The following is a 27859-nucleotide window of genomic DNA, read 5'->3' on the forward strand; positions in this document are numbered from 1 at the left end:
ACACACACTCAGCATGATTACTATTTATGCAATTACATGCATACAATCAAAGGACACTAATAAAAAATGATTTTGAAACATGTTGAATATTCTTATTATTACTAGCAAACTTTTTTTATTTTCATTTGATTAAAATGATACCGCAAAGTTTGTATGAGTGAGATAATAAATAAGTTTGAAAAAAAATAAATTATTTAATCATATACAAGTATTAAACCAAAAAAATATGTAATTCGTCTTGGTTTGTTTGCATACTTATTGAGTGTAACATAAATGAGCTTTATTGCTATCAAAACGATGGTAAAATGATAAATAAGGTTTTTCGTAAAATAAATACAAAAAAATATTGCTTTCCGTTTTCCTGCCTGCCGAATATTGAATTTTCCCAAAACTATTAACGTCCCATATGATAATCATTTATTTTTTTGGTAAAAAGATTCCCTTCCCTTGCCTGCCCTACAACCGGGTGGCGATATAGTTACTCTGTTTTTGCATTGTGCAGACAGGGGCGCCCTTGTGAGGTATTACACCAAATGAAAATGGAGCAGGATAAGCAACGGGATTTTTTTTCTGTAGCTGGTCCTACAGAACTGCCCCTTAAGTTCTTTGTTAGCGCTTATTTCGATCAGTTCTTCTAGTCATATAGATATACCTAACGAATAATAATTGGTTCGTTAGGTATATCATCATACAGATATACCTAACGAACCAATTCCAAACTTCGAGTCAGATATAAATTTAGAATTATCCCAGATTAATATTGAAATTAAAGACATAGCGGCTTGTATTAAACTACTGGAACCTAAATGTTGCTCAGGACCAGATAAAATTCCCCCATATTCCTTAAAAACTGTGCAGGTAGCGTCTCTTACCCACTATACCTACCTACTCTTTAAACAATCACTTTCATCGGGTAAGTTCCCGCAAATATTGAAAAACAGCTTTCTTACTCCAATATTTAAAAGCGGAGACAAGTCTTTTGTTGAAAATTACAGACCGATATGCATACAATCGTCGATACCGAAAGTTTTTGAAAAGTTAATTCTTCATAAAATATGTTCTTGTGTAAAATTTAATATTTCTTCTTTTCAACACGGTTTTGTCTCTGGCCGATCTACTCTAACTAATCTTACACTATACGAAAACTTTATCTCATGTGCTCTCGCTAACAGGCAACAAGTCGACTCAATTTATACGGATTTTAGTAAAGCGTTCGACAAGGTTTGTCATAAAATCCTTATAAATAAATTGTCAAAACTTGGAATAAGTGGTAAACTATTACACTGGATTAAGGATTACTTATCAAAACGTATACTGACTGTATGTATCAAAGAACACTTGTCTTACGAATTCGAAGCCACTAGCGGTGTGCCTCAGGGTTCACACTTAGGACCAATATTATTTATACTGTTTATAAACGATGTCACTTCTATTTTCTCTGATGTTCACATATTATTATTTGCTGATGATATGAAAATATTTAAAATCATTAAAAATATCAATGACTGTTTGTCCCTACAATCCAATTTCAAAAAATTTGCTGAGTGGTGTTCCATTAACAAACTTACACTCAATATTAAAAAATGTCAAATTATGAGTTTTTTCAGAATAAAAAACCCCATCAAATATAGTTATACACTGAACAACCACATTTTATTATCTGTACCTGAAATTAGGGACCTCGGTGTAATCTTTGATAATAAATTATCATTTAATAATCACATAAATGTCATTACTAGTAAAGCAATGAAAATGTTGGGCTTCATTACTAGAATATCTAAAGATTTCAAAAATATCCATACATTAAAATTACTTTATACAACTCTAGTCAGAAGTCAATTAGAATATAATTCGTCTATATGGAACCCTTCCTACAAAAACTATGCAAACTCCATCGAAAGAATCCAACATAAATTTCTCCGAACAATTAACTTCAAATTAGGAATTCCCTCTGACGACATTGATTACGATTCATTATTACAATTAATGCATCTCTTATCGTTAAAACATAGAAGAATACTTAATGATCTAATTTTTTTATTTAAAATAATCAATCACCGGTTTGACTCCCCTGAATTAACTTCGTTGATAAACTACCATGTTCCCTGTAGACAAACTAGACTCAAGTCACCTTATTATTGCAACAATACTGGAACTAACGCAGAACAAAATTCAATAATACATCGCTTGCACAGATTAGGCAATGAATATTCCAACATCGATCACGCTGATTGTCTATTATCATATAAAAGATGCATAAAACAAAAATTGTCGAATAATACCATACCATCATAATGTTAAGGTACTTCAGATTAAAAACTATTAGTACTCGATAGGTAGAAGCTGATATCAGTGCATTATATATTATCATAGTCATCATAGGTACTATGTAAAACTTTATCGGACTGTCAAGCAGTGTCGCACATTATTATTATACACGCGATTCTCCCATTTATTACTTTTGTTTCCTTTTCATATTATAATATTATATATTTTATTCTTTTCATTTTCTAATAGTTTATACCTTTTGTTTCCTTTTCATATTATAATAGTATATATTTTATTCTTTTCATTTTCTAATAGTTTATACCTTTCTAAAAATTTTTATTTTATTTTTTACAAACTCTTATTGCCTTTCAGACATTTTATAAGCACTTCATTCTTGCTTATACTACTTTATTGTAGATTATTACATATAATGTCTTACTTTGACTTAATACTATACTACAGATTGCTACTTATATTTTATTTATGTCTCTTTTTTTTATACTTTTGACCTTACTACTATTTACTGATTATACCGTTATTATACTTACATTTATATTGTTGCATTCCTTATGTTGCTGTACTATTCTCTGTAATTTAGTATGTGAATGGCACACGTTGTGCCGTGTATGTGAAAATAAATAAATAAATAAATAAATAAATAAATATGATATCCGATTCTTCAACTTTCCATTTCCACAGTCAAAATGTCTATGTGAAGTCCATCTAAATGTTGAACGTCATTATTACCCTGGACGTTTTTCAAAAATAAGTTGGGGAACTATGAAAATTCGCGGCTTCCAATGTGCAATGTTTTGGTTCAATATATTAATTCTGTAGAGAAAAGGAACGTAGACTCTATTTATATACATCAATAAACAACTTTACGATATATAAACATACAAATATCAAATAAGTCAAGTAATTTCTCAGTCTATTATTAGTACCTATTACGTAAACTATTTTATTTGTGTTAGGTGTATTGTGTCATTTACGGAACTCTTAAATATTGAGTTGAGGTAAATGGGGGTCCGCTCGTATGTACCCCCATTTGAATCTCGTGGACCCTCAAATTTTTGACATAGACCCCCAGCAAACCGATATCTGGGAGTCCATATAGACCACTTTGGGAACCTCTGATCTAAACCATCTTTGACAGGAATGGCATCTGATTTGGATGGCATGTGACGTCACGCAGCGGCATCCCTCACGCTTGGCAGTAAAAAACGGACTGCTTTAGGTTCAGTCCTGGATTTGTCAATAGGCCTTATAGGCCGCGGCCTAGGGGCGGCACTCGCTCGCTTTGGTAAGCCGTGTATGCGATTATCAAAAATATCAATACCTATCAAAAACTGTCTGCGACGAGTTCATTTGCTTAATGGCTGAGAAAGTACTGAAATGCATTAGTGATGAGATGAAAGAAGCTAAATACTTTTCTTTATAATAATAATACGTAATAATACGTTTTAAATAATGGAGAGTCATGTGAGCGATTTCTTAAATTCTTACCTTCTGTAGGACACAGGGCTCAAGATATGTTTGATGCCATTACTTTAGAGCTAGAAAAGTTGAACATAAATCTAGAAGACTGCCGGGGTCAGTCAAATGATAATGCCTCGAATATGTCAGGAATTTATAATGGTTTACAAGCCAAAATTCAAGAACAAGCACCACTTGCCATGTTCGTCCCTTGTGCAGCTCATTCATTAAATTTGGTGAGAACCTCGGCCGCTGAGTCTTGTACGCCTGTCACTTCTTCATGTTGCTGGAAGAGGTATATACTTTCTTTGTGAAGTCAACCGATCGTTGGAAAAAATTGGCTAATGAAATAGGAAAACGAAAGACGCTGAAGAGAGTAAACCTCACACGTTGGTCAGCAAGAGCAGATGCCTGTCAAAGTGTAAGAGATTCCTGGGATGAAGTACTTACGGTTTTAAAAATAATTGAAAATGACGCTACACAGAAACCCATCCCACGAATTGAAGCAAAGGGAATTCGCATTAAATTGAAAAAACTAGAAACGGCATTTATGATCGTATTTTGGAATGCTATTTTGGACAGATTAAATAAAGTGAGTGCTCAGATTCAGAACTCATCTGTTGATGTACTGACGGTATCTGATCTTTATGGATCTCTTCTCGAATTTACAATAGCAGAGCGAGAAAACTTTGATTTTTTCGAAAAAAGTGCAATTAAAATGAGCGCACTTAAGCAATATCAGGGCGACATTAATGGGACTGGGACACGGTCAAGCGGCTTGATCGCAAGCACGTAGTTTATTGTCTATGGCACTTTGTGTCAAGCATTTTGACCGTGTACCGAAGCTGGCTTGCAAGCATTGCGCAATTCTACGTGCTTGCGGCGAGGCTTGATGCGAATTTATATTTTTGTGGGAATAGACAAACGACAATAGACAAATAAATATCACGTATCATAAACAATGATATAAATTGAATAAAATGGTTATAAAATAGGTACTTAGTTATTGTTTTTGTGTTCAATTTGTAGAAATCCATCTAATTTAAAAATTCTGGAAGTATTTTAGTATTTTTTAATAATTATGACAGCGGTTTTCAAGGTCATTAATAATCAAACTGTAGAATAAATAATTTTCTGAATTTTCAATGGAGAAAACATATTTTTTGTATGAATACCGCACAAGATATTCATACAAAAAATAGCTGTAGCCTGTAATACACTTTGCAAATGCTCATGGGTAAAGCGGTACCTTAACTTGTACCATTCTTGACACCAAATTCGTTTCTTTTTATTATTTTATTCAAACATAAAGCTAACGTAAGAGCCAAGAACGCTTTGTCTTTGACAGATTCCATTTTGCCGCGAGTCACGAAATGACAGGAAGGCATAGAAGTACATATACATAGACCACCACGAAATCACAGGAAGGCGTGGCCATGCTTGACGGAGAGGCTTGATGCGGGCTGTCAAGCCGCTAAGCATAGACAATAATAGACAACAATAGACAAAAAACTAGGTGCTTGCGATCAAGCCGCTTGACCGTGTCCCAGTCCCTTAAGAGTAAGAGGAACCCTAAAGGCCCGTTTATAATAGGAATAAGCGGTAAGAATAAGCCGTAAGGCCCTAGGCCGTAGAAGTTGGAAGATAGGAAACCTGTGTATCCGTTTATAATAGATGGCAATAATCTTTTATTTTTTTCCCTAACCGAAAAGATGGTCCAACTTTAACTTTTGCGGTTACGGATTACAGAAAGCTGAGATATATACCGAGATTTATGTATTTTCGATCGATACTCTATGGTATCTACTATTTGACAGGAGTGGTTTATTTATGTATTTGACAATCGAACAATAATATTTGTGTTGTAGAAGTCCTAACAATTTATAGAAATTGGTCTGCGACATTCTTGTATATTTCTTAAGTTGATCGTTGTCTACTGTCTTTAAACAAATTATGGAAATGTCCTGTTTTCTTCCTTTTATGATTAATGGGACGCACACTCCAACGTCGTTTTTTCCTATTTTTTTTCGTCAACTGTGTGTCTCCTATTGCAGCGTATGCTAGCCCCGGAATTGACAAAAACATTCCACATGCAACAATATCTGATGAATCCATCGTTTCAATATTTATTTATATAAAACAATATTACTTTTATAAGACGGAAGAAGAATATACTCTCGGTTGACAGATGGTTGACAGTTGACGTAGACAAGTGACAGCGGCATAGTCACTTCTATGGACGTATTCTATTCTATTCCTATTTCAATTATAAACGACGATCTAAAATATTACGGATTACGGATTACGGCACCGGCCTATTCTTACCGCTTATTCCTATTATAAACGGGCCTTAAAGGCCCGTTCGCATTGGTCGAGTAGTTTAGTCAAGTAGCGAGTAATTTAGTAACTGGACACGTGCGAACACCATAAATTTAGTAGAGTAGTTTAGTCAGCGATTTAGTCAAGTCAATCCATTCTGTTCTATTTTTTCGGGCGAGTAGCGTCCCTCATCATGTGTCTATGGCAGATTTATAGAGTTTATCGATGGTCTATTGTCACTGGCTGCATTAGTCAGTGATCAGTATAGCGAGTATAGCATTAGTAGCCGTCAAAACACGCCAAAATGTCTTGTCGTTGGAGCGAAAACGCTACTGTCAAATTCGTGACGTTGTATTTACAACACGAATGCTTGTGGAATATAAAGTCGCCCCGATATAAGATCAAACAAATCAGGGAATCAGCATACGCTGAATTAGAAAAAGGGATGAATATTCCTGGATTTGGTGATAGGGAGATAAGAGCGAAAATTAAAAGCATCAGGTTAGTGAAGTTTTTTTTTTATTTATATGGTATATTACAAGTGCCTGTATTATTATAAATTTATGTTAAAGTAGTAGCAGAGTCATTAATCATTAATAATTTCTTTTCAGATCTACCTACTCACAGGAGTTAAAAAAAATAAAGGAGTCAAAACCCTCCGGTGCCGGAACTGACGCAGTATATTCACCATCAGTCAAATGGTTCAATCTATTAGATGGATCCCTCAGAAACATTAATACAATGTTAACAGAAAGTGAAAGCAACTTGGCAAGTACATTTCAATTCTATTCTATCGTTTATACATCAGTTTTTAATGTACCATTCTTGTCTGCCAAGGTACCGATCCATCGTTCACAAAGTAATCTGCATATCTTTCTCGAAGATCTGTAGACCTTCGGGATGAACGATTGGACAGACAACTTGGTAGTGGTTCCAATCCTTGAGGCTCTGGCTCCACCCTCCAATTACCAGGGATAACAGTTCCTGAATCAAAATTGTCTTTGTCTACTGTATATTCCAACTGCTTGTTCTGTAATTTTGTCTCTCTGAGCCAATTATGTAAAGCGCAACACGCCTTTACAATGCAAACAACCTTCTCAGGACTGTAGGGCATCGGTTTCTCAAACACTCTGAATCTGGCAGCTAGTATACCGAAAGCATTTTCAACTATTCTTCTGGCCCGAGACAATCGATAATTAAAATTTTTTTGCTTTGATGTTAATCGATTTCCTGGGAAAGGTTTTAAAAGGTATTCTTTCAAGGGAAATGCATTATCTCCAACTAGTACATGCCCTTCTGGCAGAATACCGTTTTCTAATGCTTGATACAAACTACAGTTTCGAAATACGCCTCCATCAGAAACCCGCCCATTACATCCAATGTCTATATAACTGAAGCAATATTTATGATCTACAACTGCCATTAAGACAATGCTGTTTGTCTCTTTATAATTGTAGTATAAACTTCCTGATTCAGGAGGTGCTTTAATGACGACATGTCTGCCGTCGATTGCTCCACAGCATCCAGGAAAGTTCCATTCTTTTCGAAATCCGTTCTCAATGATATTCCAGTCTGTGGTGGCGGGAACCTGAAAAAAGATTTATAATAATGTATACATTCGATTCTACTTTATTTTCAGGAAGACATTATACACACGGATACAGATACTGAGGAAAGCAGAATTACTATGAATTCTTTTCGTGAACCCGTATCTAAACCCCCTACAAAAAAAAAGCGGCTTTCCCAACTTTCGAGTATGGTGAGTCAACTAAAGGAGATAACTGAGGTTGCCAACTCTACAGAAGAAGACGAGTTTGAGGTCTTCGGCAGACACGTCGGCTTACAACTGAAATCTTTGCCCTTGCTATTGGCACTTGAAACCCAGGAATATATTCAACTGTACATGAACAGAATTCGACGCCAACACCTTCAAAATTCAACTGAGCAAAATAGATTCACCAGGATAGTCACACCAGTATCAAATGATTCGCAAGACTCTCCATGTAGTAATACTTCGTATTATGATGATGTAATTTATTTAGATGAGCCCCCAGAAGACACATATGAAATTGAAACACATGAAAACCATGACATCGAATAACTTTAATGTAAATTTTAATATTTAAACCATGTGAAAATTAATAAATGTTTCTCAAATTATATTTATAATTTATTTAGAAGCGTTTTAGATACAGCTATAATTATAGCGGGATGGCCTATTTTAGTGGCTATTTCAGTGGTCGTTCCATTGGGAATTTATGGCGAATGATATGCTGAAATAAGCCATCTACTATATTTGTAGCTGTGTGAAACAGCTCTTAATCTTACCTTGATAAATTCCTTTAATGATTCATAGATAGCTTCACAAACTTCTATAATGAATTCCGAAACAGTTGATTTTCCAAGTCGAAAGAGATGTGTGATTGTCCTTAAACTACATCCTGTAGCAAAAAAGTAGAGAACTGCCTGTAATTTGGTTTTTGCGGGAATTGCACTTCTGAAAAGGGTATCCGTGCGTTGAATTTGTGACTGCACTTTCATTAGAAGGAAATTAAAACAGCTTTCAGTCATTCTCAAAGTCGCGAAGTATTCTTTCGGATCTTCAAATGCCATTTCCTTCAGAAGAGAATTTGTAGCTCCTAATGCATCTCTTCTATTAATCCATTTTCGTATCCATAGTTTTTTCACTTTCGTCTCACTAATTTCTTCCTCCACCTCTTCTAAAATATCCATTACAATCAGCTTAATTAGCCTATTTACTTTGTTGCGTTGCAGCCCGTTCATCTTACGATTTGACACTTCACTCGTGAAATCTACTCGACCAATGCGAACGCTTTTTGGTCAGTCAAATGGCGAGTAGCGAGCTACTTGACTAAACTACTCGACCAATGCGAACGAGCCATAAGAGAAAAAACTTCATAGACGAAGCATCAAATGAGGAAATTGAAACAACCTCCAGAGACTCTTTCAGAGTCAACACCTTTTTGGTAATTCTGGACAAACTGAGAGCTGAGTTAGAGAGAAGACATGGTGCATATATAATCTTTAAAGAAAAATTTTCATTTTTAACAAAAATGAGTGAATTTTCAACACAAAGAGTCTCAGAAAAAGCTCAGTCTCTTGTGCAATATTACTGTAATGATTTAGAAGACGATTTAGTTCAGCAATGTGTACACTTTTGTAGTCACATTTCCTCTAATACGACGGCAGAGAAACCTGAATCGACATCATTACTGAATCTTTTTAAGTTTTTGAGGAAACAATCTCTGTGTAATGTTTATCCAAACTTGGATATAGCTCTCCGCATCGCACTTTGCACCCCGGCCACAAATTGTTCTGGAGAAGTGAGTTTTTCCTGTTTAAAGCGTGTGAAAAATTACCAAAGGTCTTCACTGTCGCAAGAAAAACTTAACTCTTTGGCTCTTCTGAGCATTGAAGCAGACTTAATGAATACTATAAGCTATGAAGATATTATAGATGATTTTTTCAATAAAAAAAATGTAATTCTTGTTATTAAATTTTACTAATTAAATTAAATTTTAAGTTTAAAGTTTATTTTATTTTTGAATATTTATTTTTAAAATTGTGTGTCACCTAATGGCAGCCTAAAAGTGAGTGATTATGTTTTATTTTTTTTTTATATGATAGATATTATCGGTGACATTTTCCAAGAAGGGGGTAGGGGGCGGCGCAAACGATGTGGCCTATACTTGTGAAAAGTACAAATACGGCCCTGTTTAGGTTGCTTGCTCATTGGTCAGTATCATATTATATTCCCATCGGCTGCGAAATTTGTACATGTCTTTGTATAGCACACCAAAAATGAAAACGATATGATGAATATTTACTATAATTATTATTGCCGGTAACCCGGTCGTTTATTGACATCAATGGTTATTTACAAATCATGTGCTACCCGACTCACTAGACTGATATGTCCCTAGGTATATACATGACTTGAATTCACAGAAAGACCAAAGCGAACACGTGCTCCAGCATTTGTCTCTGTGATTTTACACGCAGATGGAGGCGGCAGTTCGAATTATTAGACCTTAAGTATTTACTGAATAGTTTCACCGGTCCCGCAATAAAAAAAAAATAGAAAGCCAACTTGGAAATACACCCATTAGTCGGCAGATTTAGCTCTAGACCCTCATCAAGTCGTAATCCGAAATGGGTGTATCGTTAAGCCAGCGACCCGGCAATAAAAAAAAACCTTCGCCCAAGGCTAGGCTAAATTGTAATTGTTTGAAGGTCTTTTGTACAAATGTCATTTTAGCATCTTTTAAAATAATAATAACGACTACGGTGAGAATGTCGATGCCAGCGCCACGGACTCAAACAACGTACCGAAGTGGTGTAAAGCGGAACCACTTTAGTTCCAGCACCCCACGACAGGTGCGCTACGGTCGCCGGATTGTGCAGCTCAACACATTCCGCAACCAAAAACAGTATCCAGTACCCAGTCAGAGAGTGATCATCTCGCCTCCCCTTGGGGCGGCCGCCGAGGCGCCTCCGCCCAGGAGGCTGCCCTCTCGGCGGTCACGATCTCGCCTCAACAGCTGAAGACAGATTCCGCAACCAACAGTCCCGAGTCAAGAGTACCCAGTCAGACAGTCATCATCTCGCCCCCCTTGGGGCGGTCGCCGAGGGGCCTCCGCCCAGGAGGCTGCCCTCTCGACAGTCACAATCTCGCTTTTCGAGAGTCATCATCTCGCCCCCCCTTGGGGCGGTCGCCGAGGCGCCTCCGCCCAGGAGGCTGCCCTCTTGGCGGTCACGATCTCGCCTAGTTCTCGACACTTCACATTTCCGCACTCGACAGTCATCATCTTGGGAGTCATCAACCTGCTCTCCCTCTTGGAGCGGCGCCGAGGCAGCTGCCGACCAGGGAACTGCCCTAGCAGAAGTTACCGTCTCGCCTCCGCCGAGAAACTTCCTGCTCTCCCCCTTTGGAGCGGCACCGAGGCTCTTCCGACCAGGGAGCTGCCCTAGCAGAAGTTACCGTCTCGCCTCCGCCGAGAAACTTCCTGCTCTCCCCCCTTGGAGCGGTGCCGAGGATTTTCCTACCCAGAAGCTGCCCACTCAGAATTCGCTGCCTGCCGACTCCGCCCTTCGGAGCCTTGGCCCAGGTTGAACAACTTCCGCCCTTCGGATCCAACCCAAGTTGCCGCTTGTGTTGTCGGTGATAAGTGCGAACGTGGAGATCCGTGATTCCAGAATCATCGTAAAGGGAAGTGTCTGCACAATTTTTGCATAATTATCTCGTAACGTGACCCAACTTTTAAGACAGTGAATGAAGATAATTTAGGATTAAGAAAAAGGACAATTAGTTTTAAGAATTAATTTTAAGAACTATCATTAAGCCTAGATTAAGACTAACCCTTCTTTATACATTTTATTAAATACATTTTAAGAGTGTTTTGTAACTAAGTAATTTCTTTTTTTACTCGTTCCTCCTTTTCTTTTACATGAATAATATTAATTATTAACTTCCCTTAAGTAGAGTTGTAACAAGACAATGTATGTTCTGAGCCAGGTAAATATCCTCCTCGTTTCTTCCTCTTTGTAACTTCCTTATTATAACCTCTAATCAGATACTATAATATATTATCTGATTAGATAATAATAATAACTATTATAAAATATTACCATTCGTTATTTCGGCTACTGGTATTATACCTATCTCTCTCATTGAAAATTTAGGCGTATTAGATCTATCAAAAAAATTATATATAAAAACGCAAAAAACAATCATTTTAAATACATGTAGGATTACGAAAGATTTTTTAAAATATTCATATTGAGGCATAATCAGTAGGATTTACAGGCTCTGTTAGGAGTTCTACCGAGTTGAACCCTCTGATATGAAAATATTTGAAGTCGGTGAATTATTTTCTCATTTGATCTCTGGTGAGTTGACGTGTTGTTCTTGTATTGTTTTGTATTTATTATGCTTATATAATGAACTTGCATAATGTGGTTTGAGTAGATGATCATTATTTGTGGAAAAGTGTGTGGAAGGGTTTAGTTTTTCCTGTGGCGAAGATTTAACCCGGACATAAAGACGAAATTTTAATTCTTGTTGTATTGATATGTGTAGTTAATTTGAAGATCGAATTACGTATATCGAATTGTGTTTGTAACTAGTTCAAAGATTCAATTATTTTAATTTGTATGTTGAATTACGTTTTTAGCTTTATAATAAGACTTTGAATACTGTTCACACATAACCTTTTAAACATTTTTTTCATAAACTTACACCTCCTATAAACACGACCTCCTGGAACTCACCTTATGGACTAGTAGAATAATTATAATTATGTTTATATTGCATACCTACTATTATAATTTGAAACCTTGTTTTATTTAGTAATAAATAAATAAACGATATCAAAAATTATGTAGGTATGTATACTTCTAAATAATATAAAACAATGTGGCCATCCACGTCTGTCTGTTTGTGGGCTTAGTTATTCTAAACTACGCAACGGATTGTGATAGGGTTTTCACTATCATTTAGTTAATTACTCCCAGAATGTTTATATACATGTATAAATTGAAAATTACTAAGTTTGTTCTTATTGGTGCCAGGAGTGTTTAGAGAGTACCTAGTTTGAATTGTAGAAGCAAAGTTATCCGTGCACGGAAATGAGATAAAAATCAAATATGGAAAAAATGTGAATTTCATGACATTGCATGAAATTAATAGTAAAAAAGTCACAAATAAAATAATGTTTTGTGGTAAAATTCAGGGTACATGATTAACAATGAAAGAGTTCTGAAGATAATACATGACTTGGAAATGAATGGTCGAAGAAGTAGAAGACATGGAACGATCTAGTGAAACAAATACTTGTTTTATAATACAATAATAGTATGTCCACTCCAAACCCTCAAACTCACCAAACAAAAACTAATAAATTGGTTATCGAAGAAAGCAAACACTTTGTGGCTTGACATTATACAAAATGAAACAAACACTTAGTTTTAAACCACTTTATTTCGAGTTATATTCGTCGACCGGTTTCGATTGGACTCAATCTTCTTCAGGACAATAAAATATAATACTAAATTATAATACAGAGTAAGGTATAAGGTAAACATAAAAGAAAGAGAAAGTATGGAGTAGAGGGAGAGAACATCAGAGACTGGTTGGTGGAGGGGGAGGGGTTGGGGGAGTGTTTGTTTCATTTTGTAATAAATTGGTTATTAATTTGATGTTTAAGCTATTTTTCTGTACCAATTAAATAAACATCGATCTTCCCAATTACAGTTCCTGACTGACAAATATTTTTAATAACAAAACAATTGCTTTAATTTTGTCTATGGTTAACCAATTTAGTCAATCTGTCACCGTGATTCTGAATTCTGATCGTAATTTTATTTATTATCCTTCAAGCTGCTAAACAAAGTGATATATACCACCTCAATAATGTAACTGTTATTAATATTTCGCGCTCTAAATCATATCTACGCTAGAAATAACTTTCACCCGCATTTTCATGGGATTTTTTCTATAATTAGCATAATTCTGAATACGAATTATTTGGAACTCCTCTGAAATACCATAATAATTCTGTTCCAGGCTCTGTTTCTTGTGAGATAAAATATACAACCAAAGACCACAGCATTACTTGTTCACATCCTAACAGAGCGCCATGGACCAGCCTAGTCCAGACATTGTCCCTATCCTCATCAAGGTGGAGCCAGGAATATCAGATGAAATTGAATGTGGAACGGCTACCTCTTTTATAGAAATAGAAGTCCCAAACATTAAGAATGAATGTTTGAAAGTTTCTGAGATGATTCATCAGAAAACTGGTAAGGAAGCTGCAAAAAAATTGTAGCATTTACTAATATCTAATTCCACTTTCGAACATAGATACATATTTCGATAAGGACCTCTAATCTCTGCTATTTTAGGTTTATTTTCTCATTTTTCTTATCTTTGTCACAATATAATACATACACAGTTTTACTTTGATGTCTTTAAAAGAAAGACGCCATGTTTTTTTGCTATTCGGCCGTCAACTATTTTCCATGGGGATTCTGCAAACCTAATCGTATAATGACATTTTATAACTTTTCTATTTATTTTAAGTGGTGTGTACTTGATGTTCTATAGCCACTAGTAGGTTATTTTTCCGTATATAACATAAGCTTATCTTAGTAAATAACTGTCGAATATCTAAGACCCTGATTTTAGCAAAGAGGTCATTTGAGGGATGGGTAGGTTGGCAATTAAATATAATTCTCCAGATAAGTTTTTGAACTATAATAATTGGATTGGTAATGAAATTAGCACAACTACCCCATCCCAATATACCATATATTGCTATGGATTGGAAAAGGGTGAAATATACGCTTCTTAGAGTCTGTAAATCTAAGATGGATCTAAGGGAGCAGAATATATGGCAGAGTTTTCGGAGTTTTTTTTACAGTGTCACGTATATGGGCTTCCCAACGTAGCTGGTTATCTATGATTATTCCCAAATATTTAACTACCTTTGTTGATTTAAGGGTAGAGCACGTGCAATTAATATTAGGTATGGTTTCTGAAGAGTGTAAGTTGAGTGAATGATTGGTTTAGGGCAGTTATTAGGTATATTATGTTTGCGCAAGGAAAATGTCATATATTGTGTTTTATTGATGTTAAGGGTGGGGAGGTTAGTATCTAGCCAATTCTTTACTTTTATTAGGCCATTATTAGTTTTGTTAATAACTCATTGCCATGTCTCATCTTCGAATATTAAGACAGTGTCGTCTGCAAATGATAGTATCTGTCCTCCAATATTCATGGCACATAGTGAGTTAATGTATATAAGAAATAAAATTGGTCCTAGTATACTACCTTGAGGGACACCATAGGACACAGATATTTTTTTGCTTATATGTATTTTATGTATGTATTTTATGAGAGTGGATGAGAGTTTGTTGTGTTTGGTTCATTAGATAGTTTTCAAACCATGTGTAAGCTACTCCTTTTATTCCAACCTGATATAGTGTTTCTAGCAGTAGGGGATGAGAGAGCGTATCAAATGCTTTAGCGAGATCGATAAAAATAGCAAGTGGCTTACCACCAATGTCAAGATTATAAGAAACAATCTTTGTGAGGTCGGCAATTGCATCTGAAGTGCTCCTACCTTTGCGAAAGTCATATCGATTGTCCGTTAATATTTTGTTGTCTTAGAGGAACTTATGGAGTCTATTTTTCACAGCTTTTTCTACAATTTTAGATATTTTGCATAGTAAAGATATCGGTCGGTAGTTATTTACAGATAATTTGTGACCTGCTTTGGAAATTGGGATTATTGTGGCCTGTTTTAGGGAGTTAGGAAAAATGCCAGTTTTAAAGCTTAAGGCGATGCAATACGTAGTAATGCAAAATCATGTGTTTTTGGTTTGAAAATTTGGTCGCCTAGAAATGTTTCAGATGCTTTAAATAAATACCGCGAGTAGAATACATCTTGGCCTTTAAAATAGTCGAGTGTTTTTTTACATAAGTCTTTTTATAAGCCCAGAAAAAAAATAATTTATAAGGCCTATGAAAACTGCTTTCAAGTTCAAAATCTCTTACTTACGAACCCATTTTCGGTTATGGTTTTATTGTATAATGTGGAGAATTTAGTTATTTATAAAAAATCGAAAAAAATTTAAATATTTGTGCCTGAACATCCACAAAATAAAATAAAAGGCACTTTTTGGGCATGTTTTTTTCTTGCATAAATCAAAACAGATGGATGGTGTTAAGCGGGAATTTAAGCCTTATCGCCATCTACGTAAGGTGTGTTATTGATAGCGGCTCGATTCAAAATATTACACGACGTAGTGCATCGCCTTAAGTTGATTATGTGTTTAAGAGGGGAGGCGATATATTTTTGGGTGTATTTTACATACATTAAGTAAACACTCTTCATACTATTCACTATTAAATAAAACAAATCATATCAGTCGAGCGATAATAGGTAATAAAATAATTTTATTTTTTAATAATTCCTTATTTGAATGGCTTATTTATTTTGTTTAAATGCAGGCGTTGTAGGTTCGATTCCTCCGCTCGCTAAATCCTCCAACGTTGCACAAATTAATAATAATAATGTTAATTTTCTATAGCGCTATTTTCGTAACAAAATCACCCCAAGGGCACAACAAATTTTTTCACATATACTGCTGTAGTAGGAGTTTTTTCAAATATTGTCAGATTATTTGTACGCTGGGAATGTTAGTCTGGTAAAAAAACATATTAAAATTGAATTTGCAGACCTTAATTTCCGTACATTAATATTTTTTCAGGAATACATCCTGCAAATGACAATGATGCACATGGCAATCAACAGCGTGGCTCCAACAAGAAGCGAATGCATAACCAGTCGACATCAAATACACTCTCTTGTCACGCCTGCAGTTACTCAACTTCAAAAATATCTAATCTAAAGAGGCACCGCTTAACTCACACCGGAGAAAAACCATTCTCGTGTTCAATTTGCACGTTTTCGTGCTCCGTGAAGTCCAGCTTAAAAACTCACCTAATTACTCACAGTGAAGAAAAGCCGTATTCGTGTTCCCTATGCAGCTATTCGTGTTCGCACAAGTCATCGTTAAAAATTCACATGATGTCTCACCGTGGAGAAAAACCTTTTGCGTGTTCCGTCTGCAACTATTCGTCTTCCAAGCAGTTTTCTCTGAAGAGACACATGCTGACTCACAGTGGGGAAAAACCATTCTCGTGTCCCGACTGCAACTATTCTTGTTCGATCAAGTCGAATTTAATTAATCACATGCGGACGCACAGTGGTGAGAAACCATTCGCATGTCCCCACTGCAGTTTTACTTCCTCAATACAATCGAATTTAGTAGATCACCTGCGTACTCACAGTGGAGTGAAGCGATTTCCGTGTCCTGACTGCAACTATTCATGTTCGAAGAGGGCGATTCTGGAAAAGCACTCTCTGACTCACTGTAGTTAAGTTGCGCACGGAGGTAACAATCCTTGTAAGTATTACATTCTGGTTGCGAAAGATAAAAATACGGTTTACTTCGTGACACATTTAACTTAATAAAATGTTATCACGACACATTTTACTTAATTTGTCATAATTACATTTTATTCACTTGTAACGTGTTCAATGACAAGATAAAGTGGCGTGCCAGGCGCCAGAGTTCCTGGTAACATACTAACAACATGACGGCGTACCTAATAGTAAGACTTGTTACTTCTTGAGACAACATATCGCTAGTTAAGGACCATCAAATTAATGCGAAACAAAGTCGCAGCAATTAAAGCATTACAAGTCGTAAAACGGCGACGTTCACGAGCGCGTCGGCCGAGAAGTGAAATCTGGTGAAATCGAGAGAAACAAGTACTTAGTTCTTATTTATTTCTTGAGTTAGCTCGCATCATTGTGTATGCTTATAATATACAAACATATGACACATTGACGTTTGGAAAACATATTTTATATACAAAAGAAATTGGCTGTATAAATGACATTAAATGGGTACAGTGTCTACCTTACTAGGAAATCCTGTTTTGAGAGCAGGTGCAGTTTATAACACAATCAGTTTACAACGAAAATAAAAATGTAAATCAAGTTTTCAACATAATATTATATTCAATATAAAAATAATCGACATCGTACCATTATTGGTAATGCATATTTATAAACAGGTTTTAACATAATAGTTGATGTTTGATCTGTCTTGGCTGATGATTCAAGACTCGCTGTAAATAGTGCAGCGCGCACGTCGATCCAGCTCGTCAGTGCTACGTCGTCAGTCGACCGACAGTGCGCGCGGCACCATTGCCTTAGTTTGCAATTTATACTATGTATATTTATTAATTATATTTAAGATAGATCCATATTTTATTAAACAAAGTCCACGGCAACTAGCGTTGACATACTGAGAAGTTAAATCAAATAAAGCAAATAGGTAAGTACCTAGCGTTTATTTATTTATTAATTAATCATGGGCTCACATTATCGTGTGTGCTAATAATTTATGAACAAAAATCAATGTATTGAAATTTTACTAATATAATTTATATTTCAATATTTTGTATGTAGCGTGAATAAAACGTTAAGAAATAACTTTTCAATCAATTCAAATGAGAAATATCTGCTATTGGTGCAAAGCGTTGACCTAAAGCCCCCTGCCGTCGCAGGATTAATCCTCTGCTAGCTAAATATCCGTCACTGCACAAGCAACGTTTTCCTATTATTATGATGGAGTAAGAGAAAATTAATGTTGACCCTGAGGCGTATGTGTGTAAAACCATGTATGATCGTGTGAGAAATGTAGAGATCCGCAAAGAGTGCATGGATGATGTTTGCGTAATGAGTAAGATCAAGAAAGGTACGCTTAGATGGTTTGGGCATATTGAGCGAATGAACGAAAAATGGAGTGTAAGGAGAATATACGTTGCAAATGTGAATGGTAGCAGAAGTCGGGGACGCCCGAGGAAGACCAAGTGAATCAGATAGTCGGGCCATGTCAAGAGTCAGAATAATAGAATAGTATGTATGGATGTGAATGAGGGTCCGTCCTCTCTGCTTACCCCTTATGGTTAGTTAGTTAGAATTTTGGATTTGGCCTTGACTGTGCAGAAACGGGAAATCCGTTTGATAAATTCCCCATCTTGACAAACGGATTGCAATCTTCAAAGCACAGGCGTCAGATGGGAATGCTACCCTTGTTCTACCGGTACATCAATGGAAGATGCTCCGAGAAACTAGCACCATCGATCTCTTCGGCACCAGTGCATAGTCTGGAAACACGCCAAACGCGTGCCCAACGTTTGTGCACGGTTTTACATTTTGAGTTTGACAGCTCGGCTCTGCGGATCACTCTTTCCTCTCGTCAAAAACGTCCTCCCCACAGCACCCTCTAGAATGACGTAGGCACCTAGGGAAATTATTTTCTTCTTTCCCAACCAAATACAAAATTAATAAGTAGCCTGTAATGTTTTTATTCTTAATTTATAGATTTTCGAGGAGTCTTGTAAGTAACTTAAATTGTTAGGATAATTAATAAATGCTGTCCTATTAAACTAGAAATAGTTTTATCTCTTAGCGGTGTTTTTTTAAGGTTAACCTGTATATTAGTTATAAAAATTATGCTACATTTTATTGTGTTTTTAAATATATTTTTGCTAAATTAACGAAGACATTATGAACGAAATAAAAACATAGCAAGTACATCAAAAAATAGTTTCATTGGTTGCCTCACTTTGCAAAACCGCACTTCATATCTAAGTTGATCGGTTGACAGAAAAGGTATAAGAAATCAAAAAATTACAAGTCATATTGTTTGTTTTAGGCTGTTTATGACTTTGTAACTGTGAAAGGATATACGCTGAAGCAGGTGGGGATAAACCACTCTCGTGTTCTGTCTGTAATTATTCAGTTTCTCACAACTTACAATTGAAGACGGATCTGAGCACAGTCGAGAAAACTTAGTCAAATACGAATTAATTAATGAATAGAGGGTGGAAAGAAACATACCAATTACAAATTTTCACAGACGGTTGAATTGGTAATATACAACAAAGTATTTAGTGAATGTAGACTAAAATATAAAAAAGCAGGACTAAGGAACAAAATTAAAACTGGTTTTAATTTTGTTACTTGGTTGGTTGGATACAGGTTTTGGCATTGTAGCGGGATGGGGAAGGAAAGGGATGATGGAATGTTGCCGCGCAACTGAAATTAAAAAATAATAAATTAGCAATTTAAAGGTACAATTAATTTAATCATCATGAATTTGTACTATTCATACCTAAAATGTGATACAATTAACTTCTGTAACGATAGTAACTAGTAGTGAATATGTCAGCATGTATGTTTATATTTGCAATTTTTTGTTGTACCAATTGCAGGTTCTGTTCATGAATTCGTTTTGATTGGAGTTGATGTTGCATTTGTCAATATAGAAAGGGGTTTACCGTCTGCTATATAGAAGCGGTGCGTGGACATTTATTTTGTTTACCAACTCCAGGCAATCAGCTTTTGAGTTAATAATTTTGTAAAGGGGCATCTGATCAGCGACAAGTCTCCTGTTGTAATTTCGTGATTCGAAAACGTTTCTCGATTTCATCGTAAGAGTTGTATGTATATGTTGAATGATTTAAAATTGAGTAATTTTAAAACAACATTCTTATCTAATAAATTGTTATGTCAAATACCAAAGTGTTTGCTTTCTTTGACTGTTGTTTCATTTCAATTAACTTTCCGGGTGCGCTACAGAATTTCCAATCGAACGATCGCTTGTGCAAAATTTATATTCATCCTAAAAATGTGGGATAAGCGGTGAAATCTAAGTGGATTCACTGGCTTTGTGAGGCAGTAAGCAGTTCACGTGTTTCTTTATGAATATTTTGAGAAATTATATTACTCAAATTGAAAACTAAGCATCCATCGCTCGACTATTTAGGAACTACAGACTCCCTGTGTATTGAAACATTTTTAATCATTATTTTAACCTAGATTGCATGCAGTTGGTAAAACATACTTGGACATGGCCGATGCACGGAATGTATTCGTGTTCACGAAAATCGCTACTGAACCGGCACATCTTGACTCATAGTGCTGAAAAGCCAATTTCATGTTCCTACTGCAATTATACTTGTTCTAATAAGTCGTATATAAAAAGCCACATGCTTACGCATAAAGACGAAAAACCTTTCCCGTGTTCAGAGTGTGACAATTCATTTTTTACTAAAAGCACGTTTAACGATACACATGCTGACTCACAGTGGAGAAAAATCTTTTCCGTGTTCCGTCTGCAACTATTCATGTTCCCGAATGTCACTATTTAATAGGCACCTATTAACCCATAGCGTAGAAAAACCTTTCTCGTGTCTGGACTGCGAATATTCATCTTCAAATAAGTCTTTTTTTTTAATTTAATTAAAATCAAATTTAATAATATAATTATTAAATTCTGCAAGTATTTTTTTGGTTTTTGTTGTTGTTACAGCTGTTCGGCTTTCAATGCCATTTTCAAACTGTGGTTTAACCACGTTTAGACGACTTATTAATATGATTCTATTTTACCCCCTCCCAATTTAAAATGATTTATTACCGGTTAAACCAATTTACTGTTTTAATAATTGTGACAATAGATTTCATATTCTGTGGGGGTATTTTGAAGTCTGTTTTCCCCACATTAATGTTATCTTAATTGTTTAGTAATGATGTGGCAGTTAGTAATTTATTTAAAATTGTTTTATTTTATGTTTCTTTATTCATTGAAATTATTTATTACATGCATTTAGGATTTTTCGACCACCATGCTAGGCACATGCCCGTGTTATGGTGGTGTTATATTGTTTGTTTTGTGAACATACTTAGAAGCGGGGCATAAATAATTTTCCTTACTTTATTAATTGATGTTATATTAGGGTCATTGGTTCTTTTATTGATTTCTAATTGTTCAAGTAAATTTAATCTAAGGCCCTTTCTTTCTATGTAACAATGAACTCAAACCCTTGCACATCAGGGCAGATGTGTTGATCAACACATCTGCCCTGATAATAGACACTGCAATGCTGTCCGAAAGGACAGCATTGCAGTGACATGACAGCGTTGGCTAAAGAAGGAGCGCAACACGGCATAAAACCCCAAAAACAAATAACAATAATACTTTTGGCCGTGAAAATCTTAAATCATATTTAATATTAATAAGGCGTCTAAGCGTGGCTAAACCACAGTTTGAAAATGGCCTTGAAAGCCGAAACAGCTGTAACAATAACAAAAAACCAAAAAATACTTGCAGAACTTAATAATTATATTATTAAATTTGATTTTAATTAAATTTTTAAATAAATTAATTGGAGTTCTACGAATTAAACACAAAAACAATAAATAAATATTCAAATACCTAAGTCTTATTTAAAACGACATATTTATGTTGATTTACAAGGGATAAAAACCATTCTCATGTTCAAAGTGCAACAAATCATTTTTAGTCAAAGCTGGTTTAAAGTTGCACATGTCCACACACAGAACTGACAAGTCATTCTCGTGTTCTGCGTGTAGCTATAGATGTTTTAAAAAGTTTCAATTAAGAAATCACATGCTGGCTCACGGTGTGGAGGCGTCTCCTGCCCCGACTGCAACAAGTAGGCACATGATGTCGCACACCGGAGAAAAACCATTATCGTGTTCCCACTGTGCTTATTTATTTTCCCGTCATATTTGAGAAGTCACATGCTGATTCAGTAGGAAGAAACCATTATCTTGTTCCGACTGCAACTATTCATGTTCAAAAAACTGGTCTTTAAAAAGACATATGCTGACTCACGGTGGAGAAAAATTATTTTCATGTATCGACTGCAACTATTTATGCACACGCAAGGCACAAATGAAAAAACATACGCTTCACAGTTAAGAACGTCAATCTAATGTTCTGAATGCACATGATTGTGTTCACGAAAGTCATATTTAAATAGCCACCTGCTGAAGAATCGCGGACTCAAAAGTTCGGACTGCGATTTCAAAAAGGCACCTTCGGACTCACAGTGGAAAACTTATATATTAACTGCTTGTATTCCATGCACTTACTACACAGTATGTACTATGCGGAAAGTGCGGCAGAAGTCACGTGCGGGCGGATAGCGATTTGACCGCTTGTATGGCTCATTACCAAGAGTCATAAAAATAACTTTTTGCAAAGTTTTGTTTAAATCCAGTAAACCCTAAACCCTAAAGTCTCAGGATATCTAGAAAAAAGCTATTACATACCAAATGTGCTAAAACGGGTTTGTCTTTTACCTGATAGCAATAGTGAATAATCTTTGTTACAATGTTTATTAAATAGAATTATGATGCAATAAGCTAAAATGAATTTTATTTTTTGATATCCTGAATTTATTTTTATACAAGGAAATCTATCCTTCATTGTGCTTATTTTAGTACTCTTTTTTTACACAGTATTGCATGGTACGTATCCACCATGTAAAAAGGGAGTCTGGTGTAATCTATGATTTCGAAAATATCATTGAGGTTGAGACCATCGTAAGATTCTTAGATTAAGGATTGCGAGGGGCTAGACATATCTGTTAAAAGAATGCCAGATGACAGGACGCTGTGAGTGAGTGGGTATCTTAGTGAAAGTAAGCAGTGCCCAGAGAGGAAGTGGTTCGAATTCGAGTAGGACAGAAAATATTTATGTTTGTTGAATAGGCTTGGTTGATTGTATTTTTTCTGTAATTTTAATATTTATTAAAGAATTAAACAAAATATTCTTCAGTAAGTTAAAGGGCTGTTTCTCAGTGACGTTTTTCACTGTTGGACACCAATATCAACAATCCTAAGTTTGTGTTATTTGGAGCAACTTTAGTAATAATGTTGTATCATACGTGTCCAGACGATCCAGCATTTTCAAATGAAATTCAAATTTACGTAAAAACTGTAAAAAATACTCTGACCCCGAAACCGCTTGATACCGTGTCGCAGACACACTTAAAAATCTTTAAATCACAATTACTCTATCAAATTATATGCTATACGTAATTAATCAAGAGAATCAGCAACAGATCCTGAAACACATCTGAAAATAAACATCCACCACCTCACTCGGAGCCACCAGTCAACGAAATGACCACCGCTAAGGAACGGACTCAGTATTTACGTTGATCCCCCTCCACTACTCACCAGAGGGAATTCCAAGATGGCCGACGCCTCCAACCAATCACAGCACAGCATAGCCCATTGATATTTTGATCAAACAATGATTACAAATTCGACTATTTGTGATAACGTCTGACTCAATTTACGGGAAAATGGTCATAAATATAACCACGAAACAAATATCAACATCAAGAAATGATTATAAGCTAACATAATAACATGAAAAATTACACCTAAATATATTTATTGCTCTTTGGGAAATGTTCAAACCAAAGATGTCTAACTTCAAATCCAATATGTAAATTTGTATATTTTATTATAAAATAAATAAACGAGACTTGAGGTTATGGTTTAGGTAAATTGAACTGACTTGGTTATAGGTATCACCCCACAATATTACATTGCACTCAGCAAGCCAACCGCCGAGAAGAAAAATACCTAACCAATTTACTCCTCACTAAAGAGGGGGAACTCTTCCGAGAGGGCCCGATTTGAATTTGTTTTATAAATAGAGAACCGATTTCTATGAAAAGTCAGTTCAACAACTACCTCTGAAAGGGAATCCTCTCTAGTGAAGAACCATCACCAAGTCTCCAAGAAATATTTTCAAGTGTTTTATTTAGTAAATTAATTCACTTTTGCCAGTATTAAATTCCTTTCGTCAATACACATTTGGAAACAAATTCCTTTCTGCACTTGACTTCGAACTTTCGCCACACTCGCCGAGACTGAAACGTGACAAGTGTACCCAGCCCCCTATTCATATACAGTAATTGTGCAGACGGTTAATTGTCTCGTACAAATGTGAACTCATAAAATTAAATGAAAAAGGTCGCACACATTTTAAGTTGTTTTACTGGATTATCTGTAGCTAGTAATGAGATGGATAGAAAAAAATATTTGTACATTTTTCACAAAAATACCGCTGTATCCACGAATTATTATTATCATTTAATATTTTGTGCGAAATCACTTACACTCATAACTTTTTAATCGCAACAATAATACCAGGACTGAGTCATTTACTCGCTTGTACCTAGATTGCATGCAGTTAACAATACTTTTACAGAAATTGTAGATGTGTTCAACTGCACGGAATATAGTTAAAGAAGGCTATAATTACAATTAAAGTCAGCGTAATACTGTCCTTCTGCCTGGGTTCTATATAATTTTACTTTTGATTACTGTTCCACTCAATTATTATAATGCTTATGATCATAATGTACGATAGTAATTGTTTTATTTTTAACAATGGTCAACAGTTCTAGGTATTTATCCTCAATATTATTTGTTTTCATGTTTCACGAGGTAGAACGATCTAATTTTCGTTTTGATTTTTGAATAAGATGTCTTATTTTTAATGTCTTCAGGTAATGCGTTAAATAATTCCGGAATTTTATGTACTTTTGTTCTATCTCCGTATACATTTTGCGATATTTTAATAATAAACATTTGTGCTTCTCTATGCCTAGTAGGGTAGTTATGGTTTACAGGTTTTTTGTATTCTGTATTCCAGAATTCATCTAGCGTTAGTTGGTAATCTATCCTACTATGTATAGAGAGCACATTACACAAAGAGAACATTTTTTTATATTTGTATTTTTTTTTTTTGCCTGATATCAATTTTAGGAAACGGATTTGTAATTGTTCTATTTTATTTAAGTACGTTTTATACGTTAATCCGTAACTATTTACTCCGTATCCTATAATTGATTCCGCTAATGCATTATATATACAGTATAATATATTTTTATTAACAAAGTTTTTTAGGTGATAAAATTTCCCTAATATGGATCTTAATCTATTACATACATTTTCAATGTGATTTGACCAGTTAAAATTGACATCTATTGTAAGACCAAGGTATGTATATTGGTAAACTTTTTCTATGTTTGGGCATTTACATGGCAGAGCTTGGTTTTTTGTGTGTAAACAATCGTATGAATGACTTTTTATATGCAGTTCTTTATCCTGACAACTTGCATATGGAGAGTGTATAAGCATATATTTTGTTTTTTTTTTGCGTTAATAATAATTCCATTGTCGTGGGACCATTTAATTATGTTATTTAGGTCTGTTTGTAAAAATTCCTCAATTTTCTGTAGATTTCTGTCAGCACATATGATGCAAGTATCATCTGCAAACATGTAACATTTACAACGTTTTATTACATATTTATCGCTTGTTTCTAAAGGCCCGTATTGGCTTATAATATATAAATAAATAACACTGAATTATTTTTTAATTAAAATAAGTAATTAAAATTATATATTAGATAACAGAAAGGTGCAAAAGACTATTCCAAATTATGTATCAATTATTTGATAAACAATTTGGAACTCTGTTGTTTAGTGGGTTAGTTTGAGACCAAGTTTTATTATAAAATATCTAGAAAGTATTTACGTGTGAAAGTTGTTCAATTTGGCTGCCACTTCTGGTCTGGGACTTCAAAATACCTGAACCAAAACACCCACGACTCTGTGCAGAAACAGGCGGACCGTTTGACAGATTCCAACAAACGGATTGCAATATTTAAAACACAGACGTCAAGTGTAAATGATGTCCTCGTTCGGAAGATGCTCCGAGAAACTAATGGCATTGATCCCTTCGTCACCGGTGCTCAGTGATACGCTTGCCAACGTTATTTGTACACGGTTATGACAATTGGTCGTTCCAACATCCTACAATATGGCTCTTGAAAACAAGTTAACTCCTTCAATTACTTGACACACCGCACAGCTCCCCCAAAGATGACATGGCCCTGTGGGAAATTTTCACCCTACTTGGACCTAATATAAATAATAAAAACACAAATTTACAAAAAATTCTCAGGAAAAATCAAACATTTGAAAATAGCTATTATTATAACATTTAATTCAAAAACAAGTACACAAAACTTTCACCAAATATTCTTAAAACTATTTAACTACAAACTAAATGCATTTTCTTTTACAATTATGAATATGGTGACCTCTGTAAAATAAATCGCAGCAATGTCTTTAACCTTTCCCTTACTGTGCTAAAAAAATCCACGCGTTCCGGTGCTGTGTACTCAATACACATCTCAAAATAAGCCATTTAATGTCGGTAAAATATAAATGTTCATAGCTAATCGCTTATGTTTATTATATTTTATATCAAAAGTGATAATAATTGTAATTTAATTGCTGAAAACATGAAAAAACTATCGGCAAATGCTAAAAACACGTGCGAGGAATCCACATCTAACGACGGTCCGCAACCGAATGGCTGGCGGCTAGCACACACACAGCTATGCTGTCGTAGGTATCGATGGTCTAAATCAAAATACAACTGCGGACGTGTAGATTTCTCATGTTCTCGCATAACGAACTAAAGCGGGACATCAATAGCGTGTCATTTCCTCGCACACTCTTCGCGTACCATTATCACACGGTTGATTGTATTGGTGTATTTGTTTCCGATTTTTAACAAAAATCCCTAATTTTTAATTGAATTTGAAAACTATGTAAAATATTATTTTTTAATTCAGTGCATAAATGTATAACGGAGGAATACCTAAAATCTGAACCCAGAATTTATTATATTTATTAAAGTTATTAGAAGCAATGTGTAGTAAATACAAACCACAGATAAGAAAAGGTTAACGGCCCTCGACAGTAAATTTGCTTTTTTTTAATTCTATGCAATCAACGCTCAAATCGAGCTCCGTCTACACTTAATTAATTCATTTTTAAATTCCTACCAAGGTAAAGAAATATTTTATAAAACTTCTCAATTTTAACATAGCAATCGATTGAATTTTGATTAAAGTAATTGTTGAAGCAACTGTATGCATTTCCAACTAAAATATGTTACTCAATTACCTGTACCTGTCTGACAGTGGGGAATACCTACATCTGAAAACCCGTGCAGTGTACAAGTTAAGTGACCCTCAAGTGTATATGATATCAAGTCTATTAAGGAAACCTTGTGCAGTGTCCCTCGGTGTCATAATATCGATCTGTTTCAGAAGAATCCCGTTCCAATTCTAACTGTTAACCAGCTATCCCAACTACAGGGTTTTCCAATAAGAGGTGTTATTTTGAATAGCCCGCTATTTCGGTAGATGTTACTTTTGAAGCTGTCATTTTATGACATTTGACAAGTAGAAACTACGCCATTAATAAAAATGGAACGATACACGC

The 27859-nt window shown here is 35.1% G+C and overlaps 1 protein-coding gene across 1 annotated transcript; it reads left to right on the forward strand.

The window, feature by feature from the left end:
- The first annotated feature begins 6106 nt into the window (after positions 1 to 6106).
- LOC149414088 (uncharacterized) lies at positions 6107 to 8223 on the forward strand. Its single transcript, XM_089643771.1, has 3 exons — positions 6107 to 6564; positions 6675 to 6835; positions 7707 to 8223. The coding sequence occupies exons 1-3, from the start codon at positions 6368 to 6370 to the stop codon at positions 8162 to 8164; spliced, it is 816 nt and encodes a 271-aa protein (XP_089499897.1). The 5' UTR covers positions 6107 to 6367; the 3' UTR covers positions 8165 to 8223.
- Positions 8224 to 27859: the final 19636 nt, after the last annotated feature.

Source organism: Hesperophylax consimilis, chromosome 20, assembly GCF_061612785.1.
Source record: "Hesperophylax consimilis isolate HC1 chromosome 20, BYU_Hcon_1.0, whole genome shotgun sequence".
NCBI classification, from domain to species: domain Eukaryota; kingdom Metazoa; phylum Arthropoda; class Insecta; order Trichoptera; family Limnephilidae; genus Hesperophylax; species Hesperophylax consimilis.